This window comes from Neocloeon triangulifer, unplaced genomic scaffold, assembly GCF_031216515.1.
Source record: "Neocloeon triangulifer isolate White Clay Creek 2 clone unplaced genomic scaffold, ASM3121651v1 ptg000003l, whole genome shotgun sequence".
NCBI classification, from domain to species: Eukaryota; Metazoa; Arthropoda; class Insecta; order Ephemeroptera; family Baetidae; genus Neocloeon; species Neocloeon triangulifer.
In genome coordinates this window covers 11,692,545-11,715,293 of record NW_026775546.1, presented here as the reverse complement: position 1 = coordinate 11,715,293, position 22,749 = coordinate 11,692,545, and the positions used below count along the sequence as shown (strand labels likewise).

The window sequence follows — 22,749 nt, the reverse complement described above, 5'->3', positions numbered from 1 at the left end:
GTGTTTTAATCAAAATCTTTTTTATTCCCTGCAATAAAAGGAAATTTTCAGGGAAATGTTAATATTGAAGACTGAAGAGTATTGTTGATATCTAGAAAGAAAAAATCCGCGGAATATTTATTATTATTGAAGCGAAGGATTTCCTTTTCGCAATCCAACAGATTATTAAACGAAACTCCCATCAACAATGGGCTCTGTATGGAGAAATATCTCTCAGTGGAAATGAGATACAGTTAAGGTGCGAATCTAATTAAAAGCTTTATCGCTCACTTCCTCTGCCGAATTAAATCAGCAGCCGATTCAAATCAAAGCTCATTTTCCGCCCGAGCTGTTCACTTAATTTAGCGCTTTTCCTGTGCGCGCCTCGCTTCGGAGGCCTCGATTGCAGATGCTGTGTCAAACGTGCGATTCTCATGGAAATGAAGTTTAAATAACTGCCGGGGCTGCACACGTTTCTCTAATCGAAAGCGACTCCCTGGATGCAATCGGCGTCGAATTTGCATTTCAAAGTGGCGCACGTTTAATTTTGATCGGGCCTGTAGCGACAACCAAATGCAAAACGGAGAGGCCTCCAGAAAATGCTCGGCGTCTTTCGGTCTTCATGAATTTTTATGCGGTTTTGATACAGTCCGGCTTTTATGCTTCCATAAATTTTCGCCGACAAAAACATTATATACAAGTCGGTTGTTTCTGTTAAGACTTTACGACTGCGTAAACCTGTTTTTATCAGAGAAGTGGAGAAAGTGAGTAAAACAGAAACGGCGCAGGGTTGTTTTAGGGTCCAGATTATTCCCGTTTTTAGCGGTGTGCTTAAAACAGCGAGCGAAAAATCGATATTTTAGGTCTTTCTTGTCTGCAAAAGACACTTACCTGGTGCTTTTTTGATAAAGTTTACGCCTTATGTGTCTGTTCTCACCAAAATTAACTTTTGGTTTGAAATTATATGTAAATTTTGAAATCAGAAGTTTTTCTTATGTCTTCTGTTCTAATTGTAAAATAATTTAATTTATATTTTAAATTAAATTCATTTCACTTGTTTCAAAGGAAATAAAACGTTTCAAAATATTTTAAATAAATCTTTTTATTTTTAACATTTTTTTGTTTAAAATTACAGTAGAGCATAATACAATATTTATATACATAATTCATAAATACAAATTCAATACCAGCAGTCTTGTCAATGAATTAACATTCACACACTTTCTTGAAGCTTATGCGAAAAGTTTTCCATATTTTTGACGTGGTAAAATTTATCTTAAAACATGATACACTTTTATATCACTTTTGGTAAACTTTTATCGCCTCTACTGTGCATTATTAATATATTCAGGGATTATCGCATTTGCGCGGGCGATAAATTCTAAGCTGGCGGCGGCTTTTCGCGAACAAGTACATACTTGGTAGACTCAATAAATAACACACTCTCGCTTGCAAAAAAAAGTGAAAAACAGCGTTTTGTTTCCTGTCGGCGTTCTTTTATTCACAAGAGGTATTTCCTCATTTCCTCACGCACAACCTTCTGCTGGGCGTATTTATTTGCAAACTGCCCATTCGAGTGCTAAACAGAAAAAAGAACTCCATTGCGAATGAGTTGCCTGCACGTGAAGGGTATAATTTTATGGAATTTCAAATTGCCGCGTTCATCTGAGTGGAACTCCGACCTCTGCGATAATATGAGAGCTGAGCCGCCGTTTGAGCTCAGTTCCTTGCGTGCGTTTATTTCCGACCCACAGAGCAGACGCATTTTGGCAGACAGTTAATTTCACTGTCGATTCCCAATTAGAGAAATTCATTCTTATCTTCTCGACCTGAAAGATCCTCACAATCAGATCCGTAGCCATCGAGTAACTTCAGAGTATAATTTCTTCATTAACAATAAGCAAAAGTTAAGGATTGTTTTCATGTTTTTTTCCAAAGCAAAATTTCTGATACGCTTACTTTTGGTTTGGATTTTTCTTTTAGCAATGTTCTTTTGAAAATTAAACATATTTTGATTTTAATATTAAAGAAATAAACAATATATCAAAATCATTGAGCTTTTTCTCAAATAAAAGGTCGTTTAAAGAACGTTTATCCACGCTAAAGAGCAATTTTCTTTAGTTTAATTTAATTGAATAAATTTTCATTCAAAATAATTATAACTAAAAAAAAACGTTTCCAGGTTTTCCATGCACTTGAATATTCCGGAATCCAAAAATAAGTTCTTGTCAAAATCTTCAAAGTGAAAAATTTAAGAACAAAACAATTGCTAGGCCTAAAAGTTTTGTCCGTTGCCATGCATGCTTTTCTAGATTTTATGAGTCCTTATAAGAGAACTAAAAAAAATCCATAATATTTGAAATTTAGAAGGAGCGGTCTCATCATCTACATGAAAATCGTGATATGCTTTCTTTTTATAAACTTGTGCCAAAAGTGTTTAAAACACCAAAATTGCTATATATGTCGAGGAACTTATTTGAAGTGCCTTTTGTTGGTTTTAAAAAAAAAATACTCTCTAATTTTTGTGACAAATTTTCCTTATTATAAATATTCAGTAATAGAAAAACAATGGATTTCTATAAAAAAAAATTATAAATATATATGTTCAAAATTCCACTTTAAAGAAATGAAAGATTAAATCATTCGCTCGCATCTGCACTTTTTGGAAATAAACACAACGTCACTCGGCTGATGGTTAAAAGCGTCAAATTAATTTTAGATTTTCACAATTTCTCGCCGCTGAGGCTGACCATGTTGTAGTACGAGTGGTCCGGGAAGCGTTCCAGCTCGATGTAGTCGGTTTCAGAGACGAGCAGCTTTTCCAGCAGCTGCACCGCCTCGGGGAAAGTGGGACGCTCTTGCGGCGACTTGTCCCAGCAGTAGAACATGATGTTGTAAATCTCGCGGCGACAGTGCTCGGGTTTCTCCAGCCGCATTCCATCGCGAACCTTCTTGAGCACCTCGGCCGCCGCCAGACCCGGATAGGGCGTCGACCCCAGGGTCACCACCTCCCACATGAACACGCCGAAGCTCCACACGTCCGACTTGGAGGAGAAAATGTTGTCGTACAGACTCTCGGGCGCCATCCACCGGATGGGCAGGCGGCCCTCGGACTTGCGTTCGTACACCAGGGCTGAGGCCAGGTCTCGCGCGAAACCGAAATCGGCCACTTTGCACACGCGGTCCGTGGTCAGCAACACGTTTCGGGCCGCCAGGTCACGATGGACAATCTGCGGACAAGGCAAAAAATTTATGAAAACTACTTCAAGTGAAAAAGGCAATTACGTCCTGATATTTTTATTTGTGAAGGATTGAATACTTATATAAAATTCCTGGTAAATTTGAACTCTAAATTTTTTTTCTGATTCCGGCATTATTATTTTTTTGTTTGTAATTAACAGATGCAGATGAATTTTGTTGTGAAAATCATAATGAACAAATATTTGCATTTAATTTTTGGCCCCCTCTTATTATTTTCCGGGTCTCTTGGAAACAAAATTTTTCCATTATTCATGCTAAATTTTCATAAAATAACGTTGTTTGAACAAAACTTGTGCAGATAAATATTTTCATTCAAAACAATCAACTCAAATTGGGAAAAAGAATTTCTAGAAGCAGATGAGGAAAAGCAGTTGGAAATTCTATCATTTATTTGCACAGCCAAATATAATTTTCGGCAGAATGAGGGAAAAGATTGAAACAAAATATAATGTTACTTTAGCCGTTGAAAATTTTTTCTAATTTCTAATTAATTAAAATTATCAAAGAGTTTCTTTTGGAATAAAAAAAATATTATTAATACATAATTAAATCACTGCGATCACTGCACTGATTATGTAGATGGGTAAATTTTTTTACAAAATAAATAAATTTTTAAATTTCGTGTTTTTTACTAGGACAAAATTAATTTATTCAATTAATCCCTAAAAATTCTTTTATTGTGAGGTGGATTTTGCTGGTGTTGAAAAATTCACCAACAGAATTGGGCGCAATGAGCCACTCTCACTCAGCATGAGTAAAGCTCTTTACAGCCCTCAAAATCCGACCACGTCCGCGCCAAATTTATTGAAACGGATTCGCACAATGGTGGCGGCGGCAAAACTCGTAAATTATTCCACCACCTTTTTGCACGAGCAAATTTGACTGTCAGAAACACCATTAGTACTCCACTCACCCCTTTGGACGAGAGATACTCCATCCCTCTGGCCACCTGGTACATGAAGCTGGTCAGCTCTCGTGAGGTCAGACTGTCGCTGCGGCCGTGCAAATTTCCGTACTGCCGGTCGGCCCTCGAGTTGCGGAGGAAACTTTGCAATTTGCCCATCGCCGCGTACTCCATGATCACGAACAGCGGCTCTGTAAACACATTACACGGGGTTGGTCACTCCAAACTGTACTTGAAGATATGATATTTCAAGTTGCTCCGTCGTCTATGGCCTGTCTGTGACGCTGTTAATATCTCGCATATATGCAAACAAATTCCAAATGTTGACATACTCCCTACAGAAGCAGGTAATATCTTTTGGGCACAAAAGACAAACTTTGATGATTCGATCGTGAATGATCCTAAAAGGGTTTTAAAGTATTATGGTTGTCAAATTTTTCTTCTAAAATTTTAAAATATTTTTTTTTTCAGACGCTTCAGCTATTGAGTCAAGTCCTGGACTTACAAAAATGTCCTTTGTGCCCAAAAAATTCTCACCGAAGTTTGTTCTGCGGTTCGACAATTATTAGAAGGGGTGAAGATACAACATAACACATAACTTTTTTCAATTAAGGATTTATCTGAATAAACAAAAAACATACTTAAAATTTCCAGGCAAAAGCAATTCTATCAAAATTCTATTTAACAATATACAATTTAGAGAGAATAATAATTATTTGAGGACATTAAAAAAATAGGTCCTTCTCACGTCTTTTTGTTAAGAAAATGAAGTGTTTAAGAAATAAATAAGCATTATTTCAAAATCCATTGCAAATATTAAAATATCTAGAAAAAAAAATTAAATTCAATATTAATTTTTGGATGGTTTTTATGAATGAAGTTAAATTTTCAGAGAATAATGAAGGCACGTTTAATTAAGGCACAAAAACTGTCCAACGCCTGTAAATTATACATATTTACGCACCATCTGAGAATGATATGCTTAATACCGCCTTTAAACCCTCCTTGTTTGCGCGCCTCAAAATGGAAACTTCCCCTGGACAAACAGCTCTTGCACTTAATCAGGAAAGTTTCCCTCACAAGGAGAAAATAATCTTAGTAGCAAAAGAAGCAATTACATCAAAAGCCCAGTTTCTGGAATGCGATTCATTGCGCTCCTCATACTAAAAACAAATATTTGCCCCGGGCGTATTCATTTAGCGCAATTTAATTATGTTTAACAAGGCGCAGTTCTTGGAACTCGGAGACGATTTACGCGGTGCTAAAATACCAGAATTAAGCGTTGAAACTCCAACGCGAAAATTGTGAAACATTCAGTCTTCAGACACCTATTTCAACCAAATTTGTAGAAATGGCAAAATTCTATAGATAATTAAAATAATGATGTAATTTTTGGCTAGAATCCACCCCTTCAATTAATATGGAGCTTAAAAGTCTTGAAAATTATGCAGCTCGCAAAAAAAAGCACAATGTCGCAAAAACGTCAGGTTTTCATAAAAATTGAGATCAAGATAATAATTTTCCTTGTCAGCTCTAGGAAATTCTCATCAAGCTCAAAACACAAAATAATTTTTTGGAAAAGTTATTTTCTCACCTTTTTCCGTGCAGCACCCCAGGAGTCGCACCACGTTCGGATGGGGGTCGAGCGTTTTCATGACCTTCAGCTCCTGTTGGAGGTCCTCGCGTTCTTTGTCGCCAGCATTGTCCTTGAGAGTTTTCACTGCAACGACTGACGCCCCCTCACGACCTGCAACACCATATCAGAGTTACAATTAATTATGTTCAAAATTGAGAGCGTCCCCCATAGCTGTGTTATAAAGAGGGCGGACGGATTTTGAGACTTAGTCATGGCGGGGCTTCGTTGCTTATTTTGTTCAAGGCAAAGTTGGTCGACTTATGCTAATTAATTTCGTCATCAACCCTCACAACAAACTCCGCACCCTCGGTCTTCCTCAGGCGCCCTAAGCTTTCAAAAGCAAAAGATTTGTGAGCTTTTTCCGTGTGCCATGTCCTTGTTTGAGAATAAATAATTTTCCCAATTTTAAGTTAATTTTCTTTTTATTTGTCTTCAGAAGAACGAAATATTTCAATTTTTTGGAGTATGCTTCACGAGCAATCACAGCAAATTTAATGTTTTACTTCTTGACATTGTTATGTTAATAAAGACAGAAAAAATTTCTGGGAATTTTCCATATTATTTTTTATATCACAGCAAGGACTCAGCTAATAATTTTTTTCCTGCATATTTTCCAAGAATATATTAATTCAACTTTTGAATTCACGATGGTAAATATTAATACAAATTTATCAAGTTAACTAACATAATTACTTGCAGGAGTTGCATGTTATCAACATAATATTTTATTTTTACTGCTTATTTATGCATTTATAATGGTTAATCGTGATGAATTTTAGGGAAAGACTAAAAGCGAAAACCGTTTTCTTTTGCTTCTCATTTTTGGTAAAAATTGTCTGCAATAATTTGAATTCAATTTTATATAAAAAACGACGAAGTTCATTTTCCAATTAAAAAGTAAAAAATGAGTTATCAAAATAGCCTTCGGACAGTCGAAGAATGAAAATAAATCTCTCTCAATTTTGATTAACTAAAAATAATAAAAATTTGTTACGTGATGACGATTCGCTATTTCAACTGAGATTTCCCTGCGTCCCTTCCTGGAATGAAGCTTTTTGCCGAATGAGTTTGGCAAAGGAGAGCTGAAAAGTGAAAAGTGTCTTTTTTGGGCGGGAAGCAAAGCCAAGATCATCTGTTGCTTTTGGGCCATTTGGACGCGCGCCCACAGAAAACCCACAGCATACACGCGTCTATGGTACACTGTACGTCCTTTAACAGAATTTCGGCAGGAAACATGTTTGCCAGTTTTGCACGAGTATTTTGAGCGGCATGCGAATGAAGTGGGCGACCTTTGAGGGCCCGAAACAAATTAGAGGGCGGAGATTCCACCAGACAGAAGAGGGTCCTTTCAATAAGAGCAAACTTTAAATTTTTGAAGCAGGGTTTTACTTTTGAGTTTTTTATTCGAAGACCTAATAAATATTTGTGCTTTTAATTACCTGTTAGATATGTATTAATTTGATTTTTTTTTAAATATCTTCAATTAAATAAATATCTTAATAGTCCTTTCATATTTATATTTTCCTCTACTTTATTAAATTTTTTTACTTGACGTATTGGAATTAATTAAATCAAATATTTAGTTTCAAATTAGAAAAATTTAATGCAATTTTAAGTTCTGGAAAATGAATTTAATCGTGACTAAATTAATTATCCATCCTGTTCGCTGCAGATAACTCGGTGACGGCGCATGATCTCGGTATCTATCTGCAGCTCATGAACAAAAGCCGCAGTGGAATTTCTCTAGTGAATTATTCAGCGCCATTAATCAATGTGGAAGTCGCGCCCATCCAGATCTCAACCGCGGATGGCATTCACTTCTTGTCACGGCATGTTCACGACACAAGAAATCCTCTTCGCACCGACAACTATCCTTAATATGTTGGATTTGCGATTCACATTAATTCGCAAAGGCACGCCAGAACACTGCGCTTTTCTTGTTTGCCTTAAAACGGTGGTTTAGATTAGCCCAAACTTTCAACAAGGAGAGAGAATAATTTTGTGTGTTCAGAAACAATTTTGAAACAAAGTTTGACTCTAAACATTGCTTGCTTTGTAAATCATGTTACTTAATTTTCAGTTATCTTGTCTTCCCGTTGTTATTATTATTATTTTTATGAAAAACGTTTTGGCAAAGAACCGCGTCAAATGCGATGATTTTTTTTCGCAAAATCTGGAGCAATTTTCCTGTCTCTTCTTGCTGAATTTCCTATCTTTTGCTCTTTCGCTGAAAATGAGACTCGCAGTCTCAAAATGATTTTTTTTTTCATAATTACAAACAGGAAAGGAGTAAAGGATAAAATATATGTGTGTTTTATAATGTTCGCATAATAACGATCTTCTAAAATTAGAAAATAATATCGAATTTTATATGGCATCAGTTGACTTTTTAATCAGGTGCAAAGTGACAAAGAATTGTAAAATTTCCTCTCAAAGCAATGTCAGTCATGTGATGAATTAAGCCAAAGAATTCCTTAGAGTTTCTTTAGGAAATCTTTTTGAAGAAAAAGTCTCTTCGATGTTGTACGGGATTGAAATTGAAATAGGATATTCTCTTTGAGGATCGAATAATAAAAACCAAAACCCCAAACAAAAAAAGAGAAAATAGAATGTCACGTACCATCTATATCCATCGCCTCGCATTTCCAAACTTGGCCGAAACATCCTTCTCCGAGGATGTGGAAAACCTTCAGTCTGTGTCGAGGAAACTCCCAGCGGTCCTCCTGGGCAATTTTCTCCGGTATTCCGGGCTCCATCTGCGAAAACTCGCCGTGATTAGGGCGCTTCAAAAGAAACGTGTTTAGCTGAGGAGGGTTTGATAAATTTCAGCAGGCATGAAGTGGTTTGTTAGGCAGGACTACAACATTAATTATTATGCTATTCATACATCCTCGGTTCCCTTTTGCCTCGACTTCTTATCTCGGTATTTTTATTTACAAAAGGCATGAAAAATCAGCACAAGAGAACGCTGAAATTACTAAAGACCTTCTTGTGCACTTTTTAACTTATGACTCTCTTCTTTGAAAACTTTCTAATGAAGAGAGGAGATTTTCAATTTACGTGGAAATGTAAAAAGGAGAAATTTTTAGCTTTTATAAGCTGCTTTTCATTTTCTGAGAAATACATGAATTATTTAAACAAGAATTTTTGTAGCGGAAAAAAGATTTTAGCTTTTTTTCTGCAACCGGCTCGATCCAAGTGTGGCGCAGGTTGCATAACCGTGTTTACCACAAGTCTCTCAGGCGCAACAGTTTTCAAAAGATTATTTCACAAACGGCACTTCTGATTTATGGAGCTGTCGCACGCGAATGCGTGCAGCACTAAAACCTTTTTGCAAATTATCGAGAGAACGCTTTATTATTCGGCTGTCAAATTAAGTTGCGTTGGCGATTATCTCCATTACCGTCAACATTATGATTTTATTCAAATTGTATCAATTCATATGCTAGTTGGTGCTGATTCAATGAAATTATTCATACAGTGCCTAGCTAACGACACACAAATGGACGCGCGGCATTCAAATTTAATGCTTGATGAAGCTTTTTACTCCTCGCTGCGGCATTTATACTAATTTCACTACACAGGCAAATCAGTGAAGGCTTCAAAATGGAGTTTTCAGTTTAAAATAATCAGATTAAAGAAGAAAGCATGTCAAGTAAAAAATGATCAAATAATATATAATTGTTAATTAATTTTAGAAATATGAGGATATTACGATATTTTCCGCGATAAAAAGCTTCTATAAATTAAGTTTAGTTTAAATTTTCAAAATTTTAATAACAAAATTAGTTAAATAATTATATTAATATCCCTAAAACAAGCAGCAAATTTTTATTTATATTTTTGTAAAGCATTGAAACTCACTTGAGAAATGGTGGTGTCTCGGCTCCAGGACGACTCGTAGCGGTTCAGAGCAGGTCTTGGGCCGCCCCAGTTGGCCGCGGAGGCCTGCAGCGCCATCCCTCCGGAATCCTTCCTCTGAGGGGAGAAAATTAAATTTCCCAGATTATGCATACGAAATTACAGCCGGAGGCCGTCAGAAGTAAAAAAGGAAAAAGAAGCAAACGCACCATGCTCTCCTTGGTCTCGGCCTTTCTGCAAATTCTGTGTCTGAACGCGTAGAGCGCGCTTGCAATCGCGATGGCCAAAACGGCGCCGACGGCGATGACGGGCAGAACGGTGCTGACCAAATTGTCGCTCGGGGAATCGACCTCTGCGGTTTTGTTTTTCGCTGAACTCACTATCACGGACGTAACCCTAGCGACGGGGGCCTCAGCTGCGAAGGAAAATAAATTCAATTTCATATCAAGCTTCGGAGAATTTTGTCTTTAAAACAATTTTCCGGATTAATTAATTTTGGGTCTTACTGATTTCCTCCGGGAGGGTCGCTGTTGTGGTCGACGTGGTCGTCGTCGTCTTCCTTCTTGGAGGCTTGGTCGACCTCGTGGGTGGCTGGAAGGGTGGAAGTGGTGGCAGCCCCGGGCCAGGAATGCCGGGAGGCAGTCGGAGGCCTCCGCTGCTGCTGGGTTTGACGCCCGGAGGCAGAATTCGCACCCGCACTTCTGTTTTCGGACTAGTTGAGCCGTCGCTGACGGTCACGTACAGGAAGAACTGCTTGTTTTCCTGAAAATTAGCGCGGGCAGAATGAAATCGCTGAGTCGTGCAAAGAATGCAAATGAGGAGGAAATTTATGCTCCCCCAAATCCACACGTTTTTTTGCTAAAGGGTTAAAATTCAAGCTAAATCTGACCTTCCTGTAAGCTTATGTAAGCCGTTTGATGCTTTAAAGTTGCTTTCCGTGCTCTATGTTTAGCAGATTAATTAGTCAGGATATTAAAAGTATCAATAAATCAGTCTGAATCCCTAAATTTTTAACTTCAATTCTCTGCTACATTAAATCGTAATATTTTGGTAAAAACAAAACAAATTATTCAAATTTGGAAAAGTAAATTAACATAACAAATCTTAATAAAATTAAAATACTCAATAAAAAGGCAGTGATGTACTTCAGTTCCTTATTTAAATCACAAAATATAGAAAATATAAAATAATAAAGAAACAAAAATATCAAAATTAAATATGTTATTCTGTCTTAGAAAAACAGAAGTTTTCATGTGAATTTCCATGTCTAAGAAGTATAAAAAATAACTTAGGTTTTTTCTTTATTTGAAATATTGTCAAAAGTTAAAATCATTGATGAAGTTATTCAAATTTATTAAACTGCAGATTAAAAAATATATATATTTATATTTTGAAATAATTTAGGAAAATTTAACTTTTTCGTGAATATTTCTCTAAACGATAAGTTCCCGATTAATTTATTTGGTACCGCGTCCCGCAAGACATACGCTTACAATCAATTTTTTGACCAACTTTCATTGATGAGTAATTTCATAATTAAACACTAAATTGAAACTCACAAATTCCTCAAGCGTCTCGTTGACGTACACCACGCCGGTGACATTGTCTATGCGGAAAGGCGCGGGTCTGTCCAGATGCCCGAAGTGGTCGGGCGACGTCGGCTCTAGGCTGAAGGTCAGCGTGTCGCCGTCCACGTCTCTTGCGTCCGCCCGGACGACGACGCTGCCCAGCGGTTCCGTGGACGGCACTTGCCATTCGCGGTTCAGGGTTAGAGACGGCGGAACGTTGTCGCTGAATTGCCCTGCAAAATAAATGAGGAAAAATTTAAGTTAAATGCAAACTTTTGGGCTTCTCTGAAAATTTGAAAGGGGAGAATGTTATTATTTACATAATTAGTAAGTGGGATCCAATGTAAATTCCTGTAACTGAAGTGGAACCCACACGTCTTTAATTAAGGAGGAATGTTACAAACATTTTCGGTAGGGAAATAATTCTCTCTGATGTCATTTTTGCTCGAAGAGAAAATTCGAATAAGTTTACCTTATTAGCTTCTTTGTAGGTAATGAATAAAAAATACATTTTTTCATGTTTGGTACACATTCTTGTTCATTAAATAAATTAAATTCTTGAATTCTTTTTATGTGTTGATTAATACGGTTGTACTTCTATCGAGTCGTTTGTGACGAACCAATTGATTTGTTGAATAAGGCTTTCCTCATCACAAATACGCCAAATTGCGTGGGTTCATCCAAGGAAATCGCACGTATACGGTTTAAATCTGCCCAGGGTATACGTCTGGACCAAAATAGAAAGGAAGGCGGAAAAGCATGTGTGCGTATTTTCAGGCAAAAGCAATATATGACAGTAAAAAAATGTAAAAGCCAGACGTTTTCGTCGATCAATGAAAATCCCTATTTTTCTCAGGTTTTAAACAGTCAAACATTTAAAAGAATTTTGATGCATATATTTTTTTAAACTATTCCGGTAACGTTTTGAATTAAATCGCTTTTTTATGATTTAATTGGTTTGTTGATTATTTTCCAAATTTCACCCTTTCACTAACTGATGACAAATAGAAGAGCGGAATAGAATAATACAGTGCTGGGGAATTTCTAAAATATCCTACTAAAATGTTTTATTACACAGATCTACATAATGGAAAGTTTGCCAAAAGCTTAAAAAAATTATAGACTATCAAAATTTATTTGATAAAGACCGGCTCAAAACCGATTAACCAGGATATTGGCCCATTTTTTTTTTAGTTTTACTTTTTTTAATTTGTTCTTGGAATAAAATTATCTGACTAGCGTTTGAGCCAAATTCAAATGAACTTTTTAAACTAATGAAAGAATTTACCTGTTCGGAGCACAAACACGTGCCTAATAATAAATCTAGGTTAAATCTCGATTTCAGTGTAATTTTCATCAACACCGGCGAGTGGCGTGCAGCGAATAAGTTTTCGGCCACCAACATAATCACGCAATTAGTCTTTGCCAGCGGACAGTAATTAATTGAGTCAACTCGTGATTTTAATTAAACAGCCACGCTCCATTAGTTCGATTAATTACTTTAATAACGGCGAAATCAAATATGTGACATTTATCAAAGTGGCTGGCAACAAATCAATTTTAGCCCAACGCGAGACCATTCATCACAAAAAAAAACTCGATTAATTATGGTCAGTGCACATTTTGCCAGAGGACGGAAAAGCGACAACAACTCGATTAGGGCACGCTGCTGATTGGCTTGTTAGCGCTTGATTGCGGCTGCGGCGCCTCACAAATAATTCGGTATGAGAATTTGCAATATTTGGCAAATCCGACCAACAAAGTGCTTCTCTGACACAAAGCAATCATGGAAATCAGAATTTGCTTATCCTGTACGGTCAAATTTAACTTATTTAATTGAAATCCATCTGTATTTTAACCTAAAAAATCATACCATAGAGAGTGGACATCCTAGCACGTGTATCTGTAGAAATTATAGCAGGTATGGATTGGACACACAGAAATTTTATCCTCTTCTAATATCCAATAATTAATCCTTATTATTAATCTGAATTTACGTTTGTATACGTATCATTACATTTTTAATTATTTCTTATCGTGAAAATGAAAGCTTAAGTTTGAATTAATAATGTAAAAAAAATTGTTCAGTTCATTTAACACGACAAATGTAAATATACTACTCTTTTTAAAAAAATTTATACCCATGCAAATCATTTTATTAGACTTTCAGAGTTCAATAATCAGTGGATAATATAAAATATGATGAAATTATTTTTTTTAACCTTTCCATGCAACAATCAGTATTATTGCCATATTGTTTGAAGTAATAGTGTGCAAAAAATCTAATTTGATAAACTTAAATTGGCATTAATATAAAAAGAAATAGTTCTGGATAGTTCGATTCTATTTTTTTTTCCATTAAAAAGCCGCATCATGAGTGCGATTTGTTGACTGTTGGCAATTGTTTGCAGCCGAAGTGCGAGTCGCGTACCAACAGTTTTAATTATTCCGCTTTCCACGCACACAGGCGGAAAAGCCTTATAAAATCTGGCAAACAAGTCGCAGCCATTCAAATTATATGGGATCGCGTGTTGCCGTTGAAACACGCGCTAACAAAGTGAAACACCAACAAACAAAAAAACCACCGCTGCGTTAATTGTCCTTTTGGCGGGCGAGTGCAAATTTATCGTCACCACCATGCCGAACGAAAATTCGAGGGTGCAGTGCCCTAATTTGGAGCAAACATGGTGCCAGATGTTGTTTTTATTTATAATATGACTGGTGAAGTTCGCCAAGTGTGCTGTGATTTTTTTTCTCGTCTGCTGGCGAAGCTTTGGAGCGTCAAAATCATACAAATCGTTTTTATTGTTTGTGCTGTAGACAGGATTTTGTGTTAAATTAGCGATGTAAATTACAAAAAATTCCTTTCCTCTCAATTGTGTGGTTGTCAAAAGTAATTTAGCAGCGTTTGTTTTAATAAATTACGATTGGAAAACATCACTTATTAACTAAAATCAATATTTGTTTGCAAATAAAATTGTAGTGATTATAAAATAATGTAACATAATAAAAATGGAGATTTTCCTTTTTGTAAATTCACATGTTTCTGCATAATTCTTGCTAGGTGTAGTTCCGACGAATATTTTCAGTAAAATTTGTTTCTTGCAAATAAAATACAAAATGGGGTCAATTGAGGAATTAACAACAATAATAATAGTAAAAATAAATAAATAAATAATAATAAATAAAAAATCCCACACAAAATATTGCTATAAAAATAAAATTTGTAATTTTATAGAATTTTATATTATTAATTGATATTTGATAAAATAATCTTCTCGTCGTCTTTCATTTCCATCACTCGGAAAAAAACAAACTCCAATATATCTGAGCATACCTCAGCTTTAAGCACTTTCCTATCGTTGCAAGATTTTTTTCAAGTGTTTACTCGACGCAAAATCTGATCTCCAATCTCTCAGCTGCGCCTAACATCTTATAAAAAAAATCAGTAAAAGCAATTCTATTTATAAAGAAAATAAAAATATCGCGTATAGTGATAAAAAAAAGTATTCTTCACTACACTTCAATTATATTGCCAGATAATACCCAACATAATAGCACCTTTTCATCTAAACGGAGTGCACTTCAGAACCTCTCGTAATCCAGTTTTTCCGAAATGGAAACGCAAACTTCTTGAAAATAACGTCGTCCCACACATTTTGCAGAAAAATCAATGGCGAATCAAACAACGAAAAAGGACCTCTCGAGAAAATAATAAAAGTACGTTTGCGCGCCTAACCATTTTTATCTCTGCCAGGGGAACGTTTTGCGTTTGATTGAATTTGAATATTATATGAAGAAGAGGTTTTGTTTGTAGAGACACGTATGCTGCAAAAAAAAAATAGGGATGTGAGGAGTTTTCGCTGAAAGCAGCTTCGACTTCAGGAGACAAAAACAATGGAATATGTGGTGAAAGACTCTGTGCGTTTTCTTGCAAATATTTTCTGCGAGCAAAGCATTGTATTCCATCTTTTGGATTTGCGTTGGAGAGGCACTCAACAAATTAGCAGTGGTTCCTTTCACAGAGTTAGTCATGTAGATTTGCAGAGAGTGAACAAGGCGAATAGGCGCCAGGGAAACTCTTACAGATGCGCAGGTGGAGCTCGAATTCGGGAGTAGTGGAATTTATAAAAAGCGACGCTTAAATTCACTTTGCAAATAATGTAACGAGCTCAGAAAGAGCTAAAATATTATTTAATTTATTATTATTAAACTTATAGTATTAATTTTTGTAAGGAGATTGTTAATTTTCTCTTCTTAAATTATATAGAATTTCCAACACTGTAACCAGAATATTATATTTTAAATTGAAGAAGACGATACTTTCTTAATGGTACCTCATAAAATGCTTCTATGTGTTCCCAATCTTTGAATATTAAAATAATATTTTTACTGGAATTCCCAACTTTTAAGGTTATTTCACCCTTAACTTCTTTTTTCTCCTTTATTTTTAAATTTGAAAAGTGAACAATTTAATTATTTAAACAAACTATTTTTGTATCGTGTTTTACAACAAAGACCAAACTGACAATGAATTCTTTTATTAACGTAATTTAAAAAACAAGAAACAGCTTATTTCATGTATTTCAAATAATTGAACTTAAAACACCAACATTTGTTTCTATTATTGTTTAATATAATATACATTTGAATTATTATATTTTTTGAATATTTCTTAACGTTTTAACGTCACTGATTTAAAAAATTTAAAAGAAAAAAAATAAAAATAAAAATTCAAATAAAGCAGAAAACATAAAATAGATCTAAAAAATTGTATTATACATAATCAACATTACTTTTTAAATAAATAACCTTCCAAACTTTTTTCTAAATTTCCGAATTGACAAGTGTTTGAGGTTTGAGGTGAAGGAAACTTTTATTCCTCCCGGTCCAATAAATTTCTGAAGAGCCTGCCTGCTGTGCCATCAAACGCATTCCGGCGAAGGCGCTACCGGAGACACGGCAAGGTGTCACTTTCGCAGACAGGCAGGTCGAACGAATCCTGGCGGAGTCACAAAGTTGAAAGAGAGAGTTGCCGGCTCCATTAAGCTTTCAGTGTGCCGCGTTCACGCACTTCAGCATGTACAATTCAATAGAGCGCCGTGTGTATTGCAAGGTCGAGCCGTGCGTGACGTCAGCGGGCCTTTCCTTCTTTGCTGCTGACGCGGATGTCAAAAAGCAAAACGCGCCAGTTCCCGATGCCCTTCCAATGCCAAAATTAACGCAATCAATTCATCATCGCCGAGCCGGAATTCGCCCAACGTGCATCCGTGTCCAGATCAAATTAAACTATTACTTTTTAAACAAAATTAGGTAATCGTAAAATCAAAGTGGATGATTATCCCTGAAGAAGAGGATTTTAATCTTGTTGTTTTAGTTTTCATTTAAGAAACTGAAACAAATATTTCTTTTCATCAAATTTTGAACAATTTGAATAAAAATTTTACAACAAATGTCATGAATTCCAAAAGTTTTTAATGGAATGATTGATTCCCAATGCCCATTGCAAATAATTTGATTTTTTTCATCAATAATAAAAATGTAATATAGGTATAAAAAATTTTTTAAAAAAATGCTTTAAATCATTAATGGTGTTTTTGTAGTATTTTAGAAATCAATCAGTAACAAATAAAAATAAAAAATATTTTGATATTAGAAAAATACCCAATGGTGAGTGGAATTTGGTTGCTGCGGGTGCTCACTTTTGATACACTCGTTGTACTCTGGTTGGGAAAGTAATCACTTTTTCTGCCATGGCAGCGAAACGATTTCATTTAAAGCGTGCATGCAGAACCCTTCAATTTCATCCACCTTTCAAGTATGGTTTTCAAAATATCAAAATGATTTTTTTTTTACAAAGTACATATCATATTTTATTTTATATTGACGAAGTCTAATAAGTTTTCAACATTCACGTTGATATAATTTTCCACTTTGTTGAAAAATAAATGAAGGTTTGCATGTCACACAATAATAACCAATTTAATGAAATCCACACAGTGCTCATGTCGAGCACACATAAATTGACTAAATGACTAATTGAGTTTCATCTGCGCTCAGAATTCTATCAACCCAATGTTAAATATTTATAATTGGCTGAATGAAGTTTGTTACCAGCAGCAGACGGACAACCACTGTGGGCTAAATAATTCACTTGACGCACAAAAGGCACAAATGCACTATCAAACTAAAATCACTTCATATAATTTATTTCCAGAACTTTATTAATTTTCAATTTATTTCAAACTTTTAAATTAAACCCAAATTATATAATTTAAATTATTTATCATTAAGCAAAATTAATTAACCATCTCCAAAAATCCAATTATTTGAGTTTCAATTATTTGAATAATTTTTAATTTTGTATAGTTAAAATTAATTAAACGTCTATTAGATTTATTCGAATAAAACTCTTTTTACACTTGTTCAGGAAAATTGCAACACGACACGTCTAAGCCAAAGTCCTTTTAAGTAAATTCCAGTGAGCCCAAGGCAGAAAAAGCGGTGGCCGATTTGAGTTCAAAAGGTGAAGGATTTTGCATTAACTTGAATTTCCAACTGTTTTTATCTTCATTCAACAGCTGTCATAAGGCTCAACGGTTTTGTATATGAAGATCGCAATTAGCAAGGAAATTTGCATAACTAACAAGCTTTCAAGCTTTCAATTAGTGATAAAACAACTACAAGGCAATGTATGAGGTGCTAAAATTAACGAACTTCTGACTGAAGAGTAGCGCCGAAATAGTAAGAAGGAGGCATTCACTTTCTACGTTTTTCAAAATTAATAATAGTTTCATACAATAAAATAAAATTTAATAATGTCGGATAAAAACGCAGACTATTTTACTCAACATTTTGAAATAAATACATACAAAAATTACATAATAGCTCTAATTATAAATCTGATAATTTTATGTTTAGAATGAAAATTGATAATTATTAGCAAAAAACAATAAATTATGCAAATTACTATTGGTATATTAACTATTCATTTGTGCTCAACTTTATTTAATTTTACCTGTTGTTTGCAAAGAACTCGCTGCCTTATCAAACCTTTTTGTTTTTCAGAGCAAACAATGAAACTTTCTTGATGAGTGTACAGAGCTGGAGAAGCACACAAAGTTGAAGTTTTAAGTCGGAGCAGTTCCGGTTGTAGGCGGCAACGCGATACATTATGTAATAAAATAATACCAAGCAAGAACTCATTATAATCGTTAGCAATGAGATAGCGAATCTCGTATGCTTATTTTCCTGAAGGAACAGACTTTTCTTTATTTAATGTGCAAAAAGCAGGCAGGTTTGTTATGAAGGAAAAGACGATAATAGGAAAGACGCTCTCGTGCCAGCTTTCTTGAGGAGATGCTGACAGATTTTCATTACAATACGTATTCCCGGCGGAAAATATAGATTGCAGGTGGAGATAGAGTGGCTTATTTACATTTTGTCTCATTTAGTCTCGCAGAATTAAAGGCTATGTAATAAAATCCAGAGTTTTTGTACAAAAGTTTTACACCCCAGAGATAGTGGGTTCGATTTTTACTCCAGGTGGATTTTTCTCAGGGGAACTTGATTGTGAGCGATTTCTTTTACTCGGGCTGAGAATGAAGGAATTTATTTGCTAATTTTTATTTAGAAGGGTGATATTTTCACTTCAGTAGCACGCCATGTATTTTGTACAAAATTTTTTTAAAAAGCAAATGTTTTTGGATCAATGAAATGCGCCTGAATTTTTAAGTAATTTTCCTTTCGAGTAAGTTATGTAATCGTTGGAAATAAAGATGAGAATATTTTTTAAACAAGAAATGATTATGATTTGCCCCCATGAGTGCTACTTTCTTTTGTCAAAATTTAGATCAAATTATTGAATTTCAATTTATTATTTTATTTTTCATCTCTATAATTTAAATAGGCTGAATAAATTGTGTACACAAATAGAGTTTAAGATAAATCGTTCTTTGAAAAATATTTTTTTAATCAACATTGCTTCGTGTAGCCTCTGCACCATTAATTACAAGTTCATTAAATAATAATTTTTCGGCATTGAATTTGTTTTCAAGTCTTCAGTATTTCAGAGGTTTAATTATTTAACCATGCTACTCTCTTCAAAAAATTAAATTTTCTTTTTAATTCAATTACGTAACCCGGACCTTCTGCGGACTTTTTGTGGGAGCGTCGGCCTGACACGTTCATCCCCGCAAAACGCGCTCCCTTTTCTCTTTAATGCGATTTAGCGTAAAGGCAGAGGCTCACCTCATTATCTCGTCTTGCAAACAATTAAATTCTATGTAACGCTGCTCCCGGTCCGCCTATCTCTGTCTCTTTTGGGCAAAGCGTTATTATCGTGGTCGGAGCTAATGAGCGAACCATGTGTAGGCAACGAACGAGCCCTGGGGCTCAGTTGTTGCCCCTTTGACGCGTTGAAAAGCCACCCTTAGCCCGCACGACCGTATCCTTTTGCAAAAAAAGCAGCTTATTATCCCAAGGAGGAAAATTTTGACATTGTTGATTGGAATCAATATTGGAAGTGAAGTCAAACGGGCCTTTTTCCTCGTTGAAAATTGCTGTTTCAATGTTTATTCAAAAACAAACGGCTCAATACCAGTTTTGGTCACAGTTTGCGAACCTATTTCATAAGTATGAAAATTAATATAAAAAAATGGCAAAATTGCAAAACACTAAAATAAAATCTAGTACCAACCTATTTATGAGCAAATACACAGCCTACTGAATAAAAAAATGAGCTTGCTAAATACAGATTGAGTAATTAATTGCATTATGAATTCTCAGGCAGTCCACGCTAGAATTTTTGGTGGCTTTAAATGGTTAGTCTGTTTCTTAGTTTAAAAAATAAATAAATAAAAATAATGATAAATAATTTAATAAGTTCTGATTGAATATATTACAAAATACTAATACGCTGTTTTGAAGAGCTGTCAAATTCGCCAAATTTTATAAAAAGAATATGTGAGCTTGCAGAATATTTTCAGCTTTGTGCATTTCACCAGGCAAATTAGCAAACAGGACGGAAATAATTGGGAAAAGCCGCAGGACCAAGGCAAAAAAGTCTACACTCACAATAAGCGCGCCCGAAACCACAAAGAGAGAGAACGGGTGAAATTGCTCATTGTTTGCCGGAAAATAATGAAAAAGCCGCCGGTGTACACCAAATTTGTGTACTTATTTTTTCAGTGACCCTCTGTGCCGGAAAGAGAGTAATGTGAATTATTATTAGGGTTCGCCATGGTTGCTCACTGCGATAATCCACATTTATTTCAGTGGAGAGCAGCCAGTAAATTGGGCTCTCTCGTCAGTTGCGCTCGATAACTGTGACGGAGCGAATGGAAGGAGAAAGAGAGAAAGGAGAAAAGGCGCTGGGTGCCTCTGTATTGTGTTGTGCGCGATGGCAGCAGGTAACCTCTTTTCTCGGCTTTATTTGAAATCGTCCTTACGCCGAGATTTCTTTTGTTCCGCCTTCTTGAAGAAAATTAACTTCAGAATGACTCAAAGAGATTTGTTTCGTCATTATAATTTTTAGACTTAATAAATCAAATTTTTTTTCATTTATTAAAAAAGAGGGCCGCTTGTTGAATTATTATTATTTTAATAAATAACTTAAATTTACCGACAGCAAAACGTTAAGTTTTCACTTAATTTTTTGGAGTTGGATGGGACGATTAATTTACTTTAGAGGAGCAGAGGATTTTCTTTTTAGTCTCTCTTATCAGGAAACAATTCTATGTATGAAAGAGTTACTTGTTATCAATTTATTTTCTATCATTAAATAATCTCTATTATCTCTAATCTAAATTAATTAAATTAAGAAGCATTGCTTTTTACAAGAATTTTCCAAAAATTTCCTTTTCTTCTTCTTAAAATCTGCTGGTCAAAAATGAATTAAAATTCCATCAAACAATTTCATATTACTACTCAAATAAAGTCGGCAAAATGAAATTAAATGACAGCTTATCTCTAAATGTATAATGAACCAATAAAAATCGTGTTGACCGAAAAAATGGAGGTTTGATGAACAATAAAATATTAAACTACAGAAAAATAACCTAAATAAAATGCCTTGAAACTAAAAAAAATAAAGAAAACGTTAATTAAAATAACTGTCTTCAAGATCAAAATATGATATATAAAAAATAATAATCAATTCCTAAATTTTAAAATAAGATTTTCAATTATTTTGCATTGGACAAAATTTTACATTTTAAAAACAGCCTTTTTTTTTAATCACATTAAGAAAAAGGGAAATAAAATTGTTAAGAGTGCTGTGGAAGTTCAATTTACTAGAGCTTTTCTTGCAATAGCAATACTTTAATACTATTTTTATGGGCTCACTCGCCGTATTTGGCAAAATGTAATTTTGAGGAAGCTTTGAGCAAGTAATTTTATTGCGCATCGCATGACTGCTGTCTTATGGTGTCGTAAAGCGCGATGAAATATGTCTTGAGCATTTTTTTCCCCAACTTCCAGAAATAAAACTTTATTATTTTTGAAAAGAAAAAAAAAACACATTGAGCGAAAAAAACCTGTATGGTGTAAAATGAAAATAAAAAACTGCCCGCGAGGCCAAGAGCAGGGAACTCCCACGAGTTCATTAATCTTTGTTACAAATTGTGTCAACAAAATTTGCTGCGCACCGTTTTCACACACATGCTTGTTAGGGCAGATTTGAAAAATGACGTTAGATATGATTTTGGATTTTTTCGCCCCGTCGACCTCATTTCCTACGAAATTCCGTGTAATAATCGAAATAAGTGGCACATCTGCGGGCAGCAGAGTGCAAAAATCGCGCAATACTAATAGAGCGCTAAACTCACCTGTCGTCGAGGAAGTGAGCAGGACGACCCAAAAAGCAAGGCGGCCGATAATTGAGCTGCTAATAAGACGCACCATTGCGGATGTATGTAAATCACTTTGGCAAACGTCGAGGAATCGTTCACCTCACACACACTCTTCACCACATTCCTTTGGTGTATATTTTAAACTCGGAGGCCTGCGGGCGGTTTTCACCAAATAATGAAGCGGCCGCGCCGAAAGAATTCGGCTGCCGACCGGAGCATCGCGGAAAATTGGCAATTTCAAGTGTGACTCAGCACACCGAGAAAGAAGAAGAAAAACACACGCACTCGCGACGCGACGTCGGATCCGGAGAGACTCTCGAGAAAAGGTTGACTTTCCCTTCCTTGTGCACCGCGACCTGAGACGCTGAGACCTGAGCCGTGATTGGTCAGGTGGTGGCTCGGTGGCCAATGCAACCGACGCTCTCTTTATCCGCCTCCAATCGCGATTAGGAAAATACCTGCCGAGTGGCACGGCTGCACACCAAGGTTAAATCTCAGAAGGTAATCCCACCTGAACACGCAGGAGTGGAGGAATTCCGTCCAGACACGTTAAGAGGCGCCAACTGAATTACGAAGTTTGAAACTTTTTATTACAGGAATAAGCAGTGCGGGTAGAAAATCTTCAACTCTTCTTTAAATATGTGATTATCTAATAATTATTATTTTATTAATGCCTAAAACAATGCTTTT

At 35.4% G+C, this 22,749-nt stretch overlaps 1 protein-coding gene across 1 annotated transcript; it reads right to left on the bottom strand.

The window, feature by feature from the left end:
• Positions 1-1,069: 1,069 nt before the first annotated feature.
• On the bottom strand, positions 1,070-22,399 carry LOC132192906 (tyrosine kinase receptor Cad96Ca-like). The gene is made up of 9 exons (XM_059613124.1): positions 22,036-22,399; positions 11,201-11,442; positions 10,148-10,403; positions 9,851-10,056; positions 9,645-9,758; positions 8,401-8,536; positions 5,739-5,891; positions 4,154-4,335; positions 1,070-3,209 (listed from the first exon to the last, which is right to left on the bottom strand). Exons 1-9 carry the CDS (start codon positions 22,109-22,111, stop codon positions 2,703-2,705), a joined length of 1,872 nt encoding a protein of 623 aa, XP_059469107.1. The 5' UTR covers positions 22,112-22,399; the 3' UTR covers positions 1,070-2,702.
• Positions 22,400-22,749: the final 350 nt, after the last annotated feature.

Excerpts from the sequence above, each read along its gene's own strand:
- LOC132192906 (XM_059613124.1), bottom strand. The coding sequence starts at position 22,111 with ATGGTGCGTCTTATTAGCAGCTCAATTATCGGCCGCCTTGCTTTTTGG. Across the intron at positions 10,057-10,147 it reads GACCCTCCCGGAGGAAATCA|CTGAGGCCCCCGTCGCTAGG; the intron begins GTAAGACCCAAA and ends TTTCCTTCGCAG. Across the intron at positions 5,892-8,400 it reads CGAGGCGATGGATATAGATG|GTCGTGAGGGGGCGTCAGTC; the intron begins GTACGTGACATT and ends ATGGTGTTGCAG.